At 43.2% G+C, this 13,778-nt stretch overlaps 1 protein-coding gene across 1 annotated transcript in view; it reads right to left on the bottom strand.

Annotated features, from left to right (window-relative positions):
• LOC122557104 (sodium/hydrogen exchanger 2-like) overlaps positions 1–3,348 on the bottom strand; it is a 166,200-nt gene extending 162,852 nt beyond the window's left edge. Inside the window, exon 1 of the mRNA XM_043704423.2 lies at positions 2,562–3,348. Coding sequence (XP_043560358.1) covers positions 2,562–2,856 — 295 coding nt within the window. The 5' untranslated portion in view covers positions 2,857–3,348. The remainder of the gene's footprint in view (positions 1–2,561) is intronic.
• Positions 3,349–13,778: the final 10,430 nt, after the last annotated feature.

The raw sequence follows: 13,778 nt of genomic DNA, 5'->3' as shown, positions 1-13,778 counted from the left end.
TGATAAACCAAATGTTAGGATCTCAACTCAGTTCCAAGAAAGTGCTTGATAAATATTTAATCATGTTGGCGCTGATTATTTTTCTTCACAAAAATTGCAACTTGCGGATGTGACGAAAGGCAGACCAAAACCAAAGGGATTAAAAATTAATCTGGGGAAAAATGTCATCGCACAAACAATTGCATGAGTGTGCCCTGTACAGTCTCAGCAGGCCATTGCTAAAAAGGAAGGTAAGGCAAGATCAAAACATATGGCAGAACAGTGGGGGCTTTCAACTAGAAAACAAGCATGTATATTTACGTAGCATCCTTAATGTAAAAAAAAGACTCCCAAGTTGCTTCACAGAATCATTACAAAACAAAAAATGTCACAGAGCGATCTAAGGGGATAATGGTTCAGAACCTGTATAACAGCGATGACTTAAAGGAAGAAAATGAGGTAGAGAAATAGAGAAGGGCAGAGGGGATTTATTAGAACTTGAGATCCAAGGAACTGAGGATACAGCCACCAATGGATAAGTTAAATCAGGTATGCAGGCAGAGGCCAGATTTACATAAGCATAGGTTTAGATTAGATTCCCTACAGTGTGGAAACAGGCCATTTGGCCCAACAAGTCCACACCGACCCTGTGAAGAGTAACTCACCCAGACCCATTTCCCTCTGACACTAGCACTATGGGAAATTTAGCATGGCCAATTCATCTAACCTTTACAGTGCTTTTGGACAATGGGAGGAAACCACAGCACCTGGAGGAAACCCACACAGACACAGGGAGAATGCGCAAGCTCCATACAGACGGTCGCCAGAGGCTGGATTTGAACCCAGTCCCGGTACTGTGAGGCAATAGTGCTAACCACTGAGTCACCATGCCACCCCTTTCTTTTGTGGATGACAACAGAAATTCTTGGAGAACTGTGGAGCTAGAGGAGATTACAAACATATTAATAGAAACAGAGTCAGTCGAGTCGCCAGAGCTAACATAATGGAGGGGAAACCTCGAAAGGCCTACATCTCATCTTTGTTTCAGCCTCTGGCCACAATAATAGGCTCCATGCAATCTGAAGCTAGCTTGCAATTATAATATTCTGCAAAACTAAAGGGAACAATTGGATATTTCTGGGGGGAGGGGAGAAAAAGTGATTAGAATTTTCTCATCATGGCAGGAAGGAGGTCTCCCTTCAGAACACAATCCAGGAACTTCACTGCCAAATGATTGCTAGAATTTATATAGTGTTCATTTGTCTGCTCCCAAATAGAGATTTATCTGATCACTAAATGTGTTTACTTTTGGTCAGTGGTTATTCAGACAACTGCAAGTAGCAGGTTTAACTAAATGAATGGAATTCTTGGTATCAGTTATCGTCAAACATTTTCGATGAGTTGAACTACAAAATCCCAACAAGCCATCCAGGTTAGGTAATATTGATAAACTGTACTGATCGTTCACTTGTTCAGTTCTTTACAAGTTACCATTTAACACATGGAAGTGGATAAATAATTAAAAACCAAGTGCTGCTTGGGGAAAGGATAACTAGATTGAGAATAACAGGACAACTCTTCCTGATGGCCAGTACGGGCAGTATGGGCTGAAAAGCCTATCCCTGTGCTGGCTGATATTATCATTAATGTAGAACTGTGTGTGTGTGTCTGTCTGTCAGACTGCCATCCTTTTAACATCCAAACTCAGCAAGAATGGAACTGGCCTTGTCCAATTTAAGTGAGTCGCGGATCCCTTAATTGTTGCTATCTAGGAGGGCAGTCTCTCCAAATCCTGACACATTGGAAACCTCTCTTTTGTTTTGATAGTTGCCTTTCTAGCTAGCGGCCCTTCCCCTCCCCACCCCCCCAACCACAACTCTCAGCCCTCCACAAACCCCAAGACTAACTTTGGACGGGCAGCTAGCCAAATGAAAACAGTCAGATACCTACATTGCAGAAATCATGCCTTCTCATTGGGACAAAATTTAAATGCAAGCCAAGTTAGCTAGCAAAAGAAGTGTGATAGCCGAGCAACAGTGGAGATCAGCCTGGTGACCCCACCGTGCCCTCGTTTTGCATCCCACTCTCTGTAAAAAGAGAGAACTGGAATCTGCTGTGTATTTCTGCCCGGCAGTGTAAATAAATCTAGTTCCTAGTGCGCGAATTCTGGATTCATGAGACAGTGCATTCTCTCTGTAGAAGACATTAAACAAGAGCTAACTGATTCGTTGGGATTATGACAAAGGCACAAAGCTTTAAACTCGTTGGGAGCGTCAACACACGACATTTCTACATAAACACCAATGCTGGAGTGCTAATGGGACACAGCTCGGGATTTAAAACAGGACAACGAGAGAGCTTTGCTCAGGCTGAACTGGACCAACATGAACATGTGGATGTATTCACAAAGTAAGGGGGAAGGCTGTGAGGAACAGACAGCCGCGCTATAATCACCCACTGGACCACACCAGTGAAGCCGGACACAGAGACTGATAGGTCTGACTGCTTAGAATAAGGAATTTCTAAAACACGAGGCATTCGACCGGGCGATTCCCCCCCCACCCCCCAGCCTAGATTCTCACCTATCTTTGCCAGCGATGCTAACATGATCCATAGTGTAATTTCAAACGGGACCTGGACGTGATGATAGTCCAGGGAGAAGACCTTCAGCCTGTCTGTGCTGGCACTCTGATTCCCCACCGCCTCCGGCTGAATGGCTTTGCTCTCCGGCTGGTTGGAGGTGACCGAGCTCCAGCGATGGCTGTGGTTGCTGGTCCGCTCGGCTGCTTTCGGGTCCGAGATAGTTTCAGCAAAGAAGGAGCCCGGTGAAAAAAGTTCCAGCAGCAGGATGCCGACCCAGACACTGCAACGGGACATGGTGAGCGGAGCTCTGTGTAGTCTGCGCTCACTCCAGCACCGCACCCTGTCAGACTGGTCTCGATGCACAGACTAGATCTGCCTTAAAGCTGAAGTGTCTCTTGTGTTTTTTTTTCTCTCTCTTTCGAAAGATGCTTTGATTGCAGATTATTTTCCCCGCTCGGTTGTCTTAAAGGTCTTAGCTTTTTTATTTCAATTGTTGTTGCTGTTACTCGTCTTCCTTCATAAGCCGCACTGAAGTGTAGGCAGTGGGGAATGATAGACTATTCGACCATGGGGTGGCTCTCACAGCCAACACCCTGTGTCCGCTCTGCAAGTTTACCACCAAAGAAGATCAGCAGATACACGGGAACATCACTATCCGCACGTCCTCCTGCAAACCACTTACCATCCCGACCTGGAAATATCATGGAGTTCCTTCAGTCAAAATCCGGGAAATCCCCTCCCTAACAGCATCTTAGCTGTTCCCTCACCCTCAAAGTCTGCCACAGCTCAAGAAGGCAGCTCATCTCCTTTACCTACTCTTGAGCAGTTAGAGGAGGTCATTATAGGCTGCTCAGGAACAGTCACATATATTCATATTTTCCAAAAGAATGGATTTACAAAATGCCAATGTAATGGACCGAGCCTGATCTTTACCCTTCCCCAACCAGAAATAGTGAGTACCAGCCTGGCCAACATCCGGCTAACTAGTCAAACTAAGGAATCCCAACCAGATTGAAGTCAATCAAGTCAGACAGAAAATAATTCCACTGCTTGGAGCTATATCCAATCCAAAATAAAATGATTTGTAGTTGTGGAAGTTTGCACAAACTCCCTGTGTCTGTGTGGGTTTCCTTCGGGTGCTCCGGCTTCCTCCCACAGCCTCAAGTTGTGTAAGGTGGATTGGCCATGCTAAATTGCCCATAGTGTTCAGGGATATGTAGGTTAGGTGTGTTAGCCATGGGAAATGCTGGGTTACAGGGATAGAGTAGGTGAATGGGTCTGAGTGGCATGCTCTTTGGAGAGTTGCTGTGGACTTGTTGGGCCAAATAATCTGACTCCATACTGTGGGGATTCTATTCTAAATCAATCATCTCACTGCACCAGAGCTCCTCTGGGTAGTGTCCAAGGCCCAACCATCTTCAGCTGCTTCACCAATGACCTTCCCTCTGTCACAAGGTCAGAACAGGGAATTTTTGCTGCTGACTCCACAATGCTCAGTACCATTCAAAACTCCCCAGATATTGAAGCAGTCAATAGCTGTATGTCATCCAAACCTGCTGCAATTACGCTTGGTCCAAAAGTGTCAAACGACATTTGTACTACTCAAGCACCAGGCAATGATTATCTCCAGTAAGAAAATATCTATCGCCATAATTAATTGTATCACCATAGTTGAAATCTCTACTATTAATAATTCTGTATTGCCATTGGTCAGAAGTAGAACAGAAACCAGCCATATAAATAATATCATTAGGACACAGGTTACAAATTGGGTGATGAGTAACTCATCTCATGATTCTCCAAAGCCTATCCATCAACCACAAGAGGCAAGTCAGGAGTGTGATGGAATATTCCCCACTTGCCTGGATGGGTGCAGCTCTAACAAGACTCAAGAAGCTTGACACTGTCCAGGGCAAAAAAAGCATGCTTTATGGATGGTAATCCATCCATATCATGAAAAATGCACATCCTCCAGCTGTCCATTTTGCAGTAGTGTGCATCATTTACAAGAAACACTGCAGCAATTCGTCAAGCCTTTTTCAACGGCACCTTCTAACTACATAACCTCCATGAGCAGCAATGACCAGGGCAGCTGATACACAGGGACAGCAATGCCTGCAAGTTCCCCTCCAAGCCTCACACTGTCCTGGGTTGGAACTCTATCACTGTACCTTCACTTTTACTGTGACAAAATCCTGAACTTTCTAACTTCACTGTGCGTGTATTCACACCATATGGACTGCTGTGGTTGAAGAAGACAGCTTTAGATTAGATTAGATTACATTACAGCGTGGAAACAGGCCCTTCGGCCCAACAAGTCCACACCGACCCGCCGAAGCGCAACCCACCCATACCCCTACATTTACCCCTTACCTAACACTACGGGCAATTTTAACATGGCCAATTCACCTGACCTGCACATCTTTGGACTGTGGGAGGAAACCGGAGCACCCGGAGGAAACCCACGCAGACACGGGGAGAACGTGCAAACTCCACACAGTCAGTCGCCTGAGGCGGGAATTGAACCCGGGTCTCAGGCGCTGTGAGGCAGCAGTGCTAACCACTGTGCCACCGTGTCGCCCATGCGGCTTAGCACACACTTTGTTCCTGGGTAACCAGCTAACAGTCTGTTCTGAGTGGTGTCTTTTGTTGAAGTGTTTTCATGATGTCTGATTGCAGTATGTGCACACCTTATGGCAGAAGTCACATGACAACAGTAGACAAGGAAGAACATTTGACATCCTGCATTTAAACTGAACATCACCTCTTTATAAAGAGAAACAGAATAAATTGCATGCATGAACATGTTCATTTTAAGTTACACAGGTTATCCGACACAGTATATAAAGGACTGTTTTCATGCATCAGCAGTTTGTTATTCTCATCAATCATCATAATTCTTCCCATCAGTGAAAAAACTGCATTGACATGTACCTCTAGTTTGTTAAAAAAAATCTCTTGCTATTTTGTGATTATGTTATTGTACAAAGAAAAATTGCCAGGTGTGTTTCATATCATCATTAATTTAGGGAGAGTGTGTCCATGTTACTGATAATTGTGTCTGCAGGAAGTGTCTTTGGTTACAAATCCTATCAGATCGAATGGAATGGTTGGAGAGGCAGTTAGAGGCAATGAGGAATTTACAAGAGCAAGAGGATGTGATAGATGGCAGTTAAAGGAAGGGAGAAAAGTCACAGATATGGTCAGGTAGGTGGGTTAACTCCTCGAAAGGTAGGAGAGGGAGGCAGGTAGTGCAGGAGTCTCTGTGGCTATCCCCATCTCAAACATGTATGCTGTTTTGGAGAATGTAGGGGGTAATAGATTCTCAGGAGGATGTCGCACAAACAGCCAAGTTTCTGGTACCAAGACTGGTTCTAGTGTAACGAGGCATACGTCAGGTTCCAAGTAATCAATTGTGATGGGGACTCTCTAGTCAGAGGCACAGACAGACATTTTTGTGGCTGGTAGCAAGAAATCAGAATGGTGTATTGCCTCCCTGGTGCCAGGATCAAGGATATCTCAGAGAGAGTGCAGAACATTCTCAAAGGGGAGTGGGACCAGCAGGAGGTCATTGTACATATTGGAACCAAAGACATAGGAAGAGAAAAGGATGAGATTCCTAAGGAAGAAAATAGAGACTTAGGCAGGAATTTAAAAAGGAGGCCCTTAAGGGTAGTAATGTCTGGATTACTCCCAGTGCTATGAGCTAGTGAGGGTAGGGATAGCAGGAAAGAGCAGTTGGATGCATGGCTGAGGAGCTAGTGCAGAGGAGAAGGGTTCAGATTTTTGGATAATTGGAATCTTCTCTGGGGTAGAAGTGACCTGTATAAGAAGGACAGATTGCACCTGAATTGGAAGGGGACTAATATGCTGGCGGGGAGATTTGTTAGAACTGTTTGAGAGGATTTAAACTAGTAAGGTGGGGTGGGAGGGATGGAAATAGTGAGGAAAGAGATCAATCTGAGACTGGTAGAGTTGGGAAAAGGAGTGTGTCAAACAATCAGGGCAGGCAGGGACAAAGCAGAGAATAGGGTAGGTCTGATAAATTAAACTGCATTTACTTCAATGCAATAAGCCAAACAGGTAAGGCAGATGAACTCAGGGCAAGGTTAGGAACATGGGACTGGGATATCATAGGAATTACAGAGACATGGCTCAGGGATGGATAGGGCTGGCAGCTTAATGTTCCAGGATACAAATACTATAGGAAGGATAGAAAGGGGGTCAAGAGAGGACCAGGAATGGGTTTTTAATAAGGGATAGCATTACAGCTGCCCTGAGGGAGGATATTCCTGGAAATACATCCAGGGAAGTTATTTGGGTGGAAATGAGAAATAAAAAGGGATGATCACCTTATTGGACCCCCTAATAGTCAGAGGGAAATTGAGAAACAAATTTGTAAGGAGATCTCAGTTATCTATAAGAATAATAGATTGGTTATGGTAAGGGATTTTAACTTTACAAACATAGACTGGGACTGTCATAGTGTTAAGGGTTTAGATGGAGAGGAATCCGTTCAGAGTGTACAAGAAAATCTTCTCATTCAGTGTGTGGATGTACCTACTGGAGAAAGTGCAAAACTTGACCTACTCTTGGGAAATAAGGTAGGGCAGGTCAGTGGGGGAGCACTTTGGGTCCAGCAACCATAATTCTATTTGTTTTAAAATAGTGATGGAAAAGGATAGACCAGATCTAATTTGGTCTATCATTTTGATGGTATTAGGCAAGAACTTTCAAAAGCTGATTGGGGGCAGATGCTTGCAGGTAAAGGGACGGCTGGAAAATGGGAAGCCTTCAGAAATGAGATAACGAGAGCTCAGAGACAGTCTATTCCTATTATGGTGAAAGGCAAGGCCAGTAGGTGTAGAGAATTCTGGTTGATTAAAGAAAATGAGGATTTAGAAAAAGAAGGAAGCTTATGTCAGGTATAAACAGGAGAGATTGAGTGAATCCTCAGAAGAGTATAAAGACGGTAAAAGTAGACTTAAGAGGGGCATCAGGAGGGCAAAAAGGGGACATGAGATAGCTTTGGAAAATAGGCTTAGGGAGAATCCAAAGGGAATCTATAAATACATTAAGAACAAAAGGGTAACGAGGATGAGAATAGGGCCCGTCAAAGATCATCAAGGCAGCCTATGTGTGGAACCGCAGGAGATGGAGGAGATATTAACCGAATATTTTGCATCAGTGTTTACTGTGGAGAAGGACATGGAAAATGTAGAATGTCAGGAAATAGATGATGGCATTTTGCAAAATGTCCATATTACAGAAGAGGAAGTGCTGGATGTCATGAAATGCAGAAAAGTGAATAAATCCCCAGGACCTGATCAGGTGTACTCTAGAACTCTGTGGGAAGCTAGGGAAGGTGATTGCTGGGCCCCTTGTTGAGATATTTGTATTATCGATAGTCCCTGGTGAGGTGCCGGAAGACTGGAGGTTGGCTAACATGGTGCCACTTTTTAAGAAGGGTGGTAAGGACAAGCCAGGGAACTATAGACCGGTGAGCCTGACCTCGGTGGTGGGCAAGTTGGCAAGGAGGAAATCCTGAGGGACAGGATGTACATGCATTTGGAAAGGCAAGGACTGATTAGGGATAGTCAAAATGGCTTTGTGTGTGGGAAATCATGTCTCACAGACTGGATTGAGTTTTTTGAAGAAGTAACGAAGAGGATTGATGAGGGCAGAGCTGTGGGTGTGATCCATATGGACTGCAGTAAGACGTTTCCCATGGGAAACTGGTCAGCAAGGTTAGATCACATGGAATATAGGGAGAACTAGCCATTTGGATATAGAACTGGCTCGAAGGTACAAGACAGAGGGTGGTGATGGAGGATTGTTTTTCAGACTGGAGGCCTGTGACCAGTGGTGTGCCACTAGGATCAGTGCTGGATCCACTGCTTTTCGGCATTTATATAAATGATTTGGATATGAACATAGGTGGTATAGTTAGTATGTTTGCAGATGATATAAAAATTGGAGGTATGGTAGACAGTGAAGAAGGTTACCTCAGATTACAACGGGATCGTAATCAGATGGGACAATGGGCTGAGAAGTAGTAGATGAAGTTTAATTTTGATAAATGTGCAATGCTGTACTTTGGAAAGGTAAATCAGAGCAGGACATACACACTGAATGGTAAGGTCCTGGGGAGTGTTGCTGAACAAATAGACCTTGGAATGCAGGTTCATAGTTCCTTGAAAGTAAAGTCGCAGGTAGATAGGATAGTGAAGAAGGAGTTTGGTATGCTTTCTTTATTGGTCAGAGCGCTGTGTATAGGAGTTGGGAGGTCATGTTGCAGCTGTACAGAACATTGGTTAGGCCACTTTTGGAATATTGTGTGCAATTCTGGTCTCCTTCCTATCGGAAGGATGTTATGAATCTTGAAAAGATTCAGAAAAGATTGACAAGGATGTTGCCAGGGTTGGAAGATTTGAGCTATATGGAGCAGTTGAATAGGCTGGGACTGTTTTCCCTGGAGCATTGGAGGCTGAGGGGTGACCTTATAAAGATTTATAAAATCATGAGGGACATGGATTGGATAAGTAGACAAGGTATTTTCCCTGGGGTGGGGGAGTCCAGAACTAGAGGGCATACATTTAGGGTGAGAGTGAAAAGACATAAAAGAGACCCAAGGGGCAACTTTTTCACACAGAGGGTGGTACGAGTATGGAATGAGCTACCAGAGGAAGTGGTGGAGGCTGGTACAATTACAGCATTTAAAAGGCATTTGAATGGATATATGAATAGGAAGGGTTTAGAGGGATATGGGCCAAGTGCTTGGAAATGGGACGAGATTAGGTTAGAACATCTGGTCAGCATGGATGAGTTGGACTGAAGTGTCTGTTTCCATGCTGTACATCTTTGTGACTCTATTTCTACTGAAGCTAAGGAAGAATAGATAAAGTCATTTTCTCTACTCAATGTTTTAGGTAAACCACTTCTATGTTCTCTTTTAGTTTATTTCAGTTACTTGTAGCAGTTTTTCACAACACTGAATATTACTGTACCATTTTTTCAGTCATTTGAGCTTTTTTATTCACAACTCTTCTACATGCAATCTCAGCTTCACTTCTGACACCATACTCTGTGCTCAGCAGCGAGCAGCCTTGACGGAATGATGTCTTTATTAAAGTTGCTCCAAGATGGCTGCCCACGGTATGAGTGCTTCATGGAAGAGGTCATATGTCTATGGCAGATCAGTAAGGACATTTTTACCTGATTGCATTTTAATCCAAATAACCTTCTCAAGCACAGCAGGGATGTGCAGCATGTAAAGCCTACATCACATGTCTGATTAATGGTGTGCAATTTATATGTATTAATATTTTGTTTAACGCTTGTATTTCAAACTAGTGCCATATGAGTGTTGGTCTACTTTGGAGAAGGGGTTTAAAGATTAATGAGGGGCACTTGACCCAATACGTTACCTCCCATTTCTCTCTCTCTGCTGTCAGACATCCTGAGTTTTTCCAGCAATTACTATTTTTGTCTCTGATTTACAGTATCCGCAGTTCTTTCAGTTTTTAAACATTAATTAGGTCAGTCTTTTCAAAACCATGATTTTAAAGCCATTATTATCAAAGAAAGCAGGTGACTGTGAGAATCTATCCTAGAAAAGGTAGATTGTTCAAAGGAGTTAAGAAAATAAATTATGTCCATGAAAGAAAATGGCTTGTGAAATTTCCAAGGTATGAGTGTTTGGTTAGAACTCTGCAGATTATTTAAAGCTGAGACGATTTAATCTCTCACTTGTGTGAGTCTTCACAGAAAAACTGTTTCACATCTACAGGACAGGAACTGAGAACAAGAAATGAAATCAAACCTTCACATTGGACAGGGAAGGAAAATTTCCCTCTTTAAAAAAAATTCACTTGTGGGACATAGCCAGTGCGGCTGTGTACTTACACCACATGTTCTGCATCCCCTCTAGAAAGTGGTGGTGAGCTGCTTTCTTGAACCACTGCAGTCCATGTGCTGTAGGTAGACCCACAGCACTGTGAGGGAGGGAATTCCTGGATTTTGATCAGTGACACTGAAGATATGGTAATGTATGTCAGGATGGTGAGTAACTTGGGACAAAAACCTGCAGGTGGTGATGTTCCCATGTACCTACAGCCTTTGTCCTTTAAATGGAAGCCATTTTGGGTTTAAAGGATGAGGGCTTATGCCCAAAATGTTGATTCTCCTGCTTCTCGGATGCTGCCTGACCTGCTGTACTTTTCCAACATCACACTCTCGATGCTGATCTCCAGTATCTGCAGTCCTCACTTTCTCCTGTTTTGAAATATGCTGTCTCAGGATTTTTGGTGAATTTCTGCATAGCTTCATACAGCACAGAAACAGACTGTTTGTCCCAACTCATCTATGGCAACTGGATTTCCTAATTGAACTAGTTCCATTTGTCTGCAGATAGTATGCCACTGCTGCTTCACAGCAGCAGTAGTGGAGTAGGTGGAAGTTTGTAGATGTGGTACTAGTCAAACAGGCTGCTATGTTTCGGATGCTGTGTTGTGTTCTTGAATGTTGTTGGAACTGAAGCCCTCCAGGCAAGTGGGGACTATCCCTTCACACTCTTGACTTGCGCATTGTAAATAGCTGAAAGCCTTTGAGAGTCAGGAGGTGAGTTACTCTCTGCAGTATCTGTAGTCTCTGACCTGCTATTGCAGCCATTGTATTTATATGGTGAGTCCAGCTCAATATCTGGTTAATGATAAGTCTCAGGATGTTGATAGTGGTGGATTAAATGATAGTAATGCCAATGAATTACTGTAAAGTGATGATGTTGGGGAGTAGATGGGATTTTATTTTTCCCTGTGTTTTGAAATCTTTAAAACATGTTATACTTGGATACAGTGTTTGTTTGGTGTAATCTGTTTGTATTTCTTTCACGTAGATAGCACCTGTTTAATGCTCAAACTAAATTTGTAGCCTGGTTTTAGTGAAAGACTTCCACTTTTGAAAAAAAATGATTAAACCATATTTCATTCTGCGATCTGACTTGACCAGCAGAAACATTCCTGATGAAGGGCTTTTGCCCAAAACGTCGATTCTCCTGCTCCTTGGATGCTGCCTGACCTGCTCTGCTTTTCCAGCACCACACTCTCAACTCTAATCTCTAGCATCTGCAGTCCTCACTTTCGCCTCGCAGAAACATTAGCTGGATCATTACGGAGGAAAGAATGAAAAGTAAAAACAAACTGAGCACAAACCAGTAATTAATCCTAATTATTCACTTGTCTTTCAAAGACTAAATTTGCATTTCAGTGTGGATTCAAGACTAAATTTATGCTGGTTAACTATTCTGAAAATATTGTCAACTGTTGATTTTTAAAGCTTCTTCTTGAGATGTATTACTGGTACATGCAGCATTTAGTCACTGCCTCTGTTATCCCTTGAGAAAGTAGTGCTGAACTACCTTCTTGGATGGTTGCAGAACATGTGGTGTAAGTACACTTATGGTGACTCAGTTGTTTGTGATCAGTTGTTGGAGCTATACTGATTGTACTATTGATTATTTGATGTGACACGTTATTATTGTTCACAAGTTGCAATTTGCAAAGTGCTAAGCAACCATTTAAACCCTGGAAGTAGTGTTTTGGTGCTCGGTCCAATCTCACACTGAACATACATGAGATAAAGATTATTCAGTCTGGATTTTAAGATACTTGAAGTATCACTGCATGGAATTTGAAGAAACAAAAAAAAAAATGGGTTTGCAAACCTTCGCAGACCTGTCCTCCTCTGAAGCATTTGGTGCAGTAAACATTGGAGGAAACAGTGGAGCTGGAAATGTATTTCCCGAACTCACTGTCTTTGGCGAGAGCTCAGCTAGAGAGTTTAATACAATAAGTAAATGCTACAGTATGTAGAATAACCATCTGTCATACGAAGACATACAAGAAAGTCATCGCTAGCACACTTCCCATCTCTTCTCATTTCCCCATGGAAACTAGTAAGAGACTGTTAACCAATGAAGCTCTTGCATAAGGGAACCATGGAATTGCTCAGCATGAACTGGGATAATGGATAACAACAACATGGAATTAACATTGGAAGTGTAACCCATTCAGTCCTATAAGCCTGTTCAGCTATTCAATTAAACCATGGTTGATCTAAGTTTTAATCTTCCCACACAGTAACCTCAGCCGGTTACTGTGAAGAATTCATCTTATCAACCTCTCCCTTCATCTGAAGAGTGGGGATCCTCAGGTTAAACCACCATTAGTTATCTCTCTACTGACAATAGACAATAGGTGCAGGAGTAGGCCATTCTGCCCTTCAAGCCTGCACAAGCATTCAATATGATCATGGCTGATCATCCTTAATCAGTATCCTGTTCTTGCCTTATCTCCATAACCCTTGATTCCACTATCGTTGAGAGCTCCATCCAACTCTTTCTTAAATGAATCCAGAGACTGGGCCTCCACTGCCCTCTGGGGCAGAACATTCCACACAGCCACCACTCTCTGGGTAAAGAAGTTTCTCCTCATTGCTGTCCTAAATGGTCTACCCCGTATTTTTAAGCTGTGTCCTCTGGTTCGGCACTCACCCATCAGTGGAAACATGTTTCCTGCCTCCAGAGTGTCCAATAATCTTATATGTCTCAATCAGATCCCCTCTCAGTCTTCTAAACTCAAGGATATACAAGTCCAGTCGCTCCAGTCTATCAGCGTAAGGTAGTCCCGCCATTCCAGGAATTGACCTCGTGAACCTACGCTACACTCCCTCAATAGCCAGAATGTCTTTTCTCACATTTGGAGACCAGAACTGCACACAATACTCCAGGTGTGGTCTCACCAAGGCCCTGTACAGCTGCAGAAGAACCTCTTTGCTTCTATACTCAATCCCTCTTGTTATGAAGGCCAGCATGCTATTAGCCTTCTTCACTACCTGCCGTACCTTCATTGACTGGTGTACAAGAACACCCAGATCTCTTTGTACTGCCCCTTTACCTAAATTGATTCCATTTAGGTAGTAATCTGCCTTCCTGTTCTTGCCACCAAAGTGGATAACCATACATTTATCCACATTAAACTGCATCTGCCATGCATCTGACCATTCACCTAACCTGTCCAGGTCACCCTGTAATCTCCTAACATGCTCCTCACATTTCACCCTGCTACCCAGCTTAGTATCATCAGCAAATTTGCTAATGTTATTACTAATACCATCTTCTATATCATTAATATATATTGTAAAAAGCTGCGGTCCCAGCA

Source organism: Chiloscyllium plagiosum, unplaced genomic scaffold, assembly GCF_037043375.1.
Source record: "Chiloscyllium plagiosum isolate Xiang-an unplaced genomic scaffold, Cpla_swu_hap1 HiC_scaffold_11, whole genome shotgun sequence".
In the NCBI taxonomy this organism is placed as follows: domain Eukaryota; kingdom Metazoa; phylum Chordata; class Chondrichthyes; order Orectolobiformes; family Hemiscylliidae; genus Chiloscyllium; species Chiloscyllium plagiosum.
The sequence above is the reverse complement of the archived record's forward strand: the minus strand, read 5'-3'. Positions and strand labels throughout refer to the sequence as shown.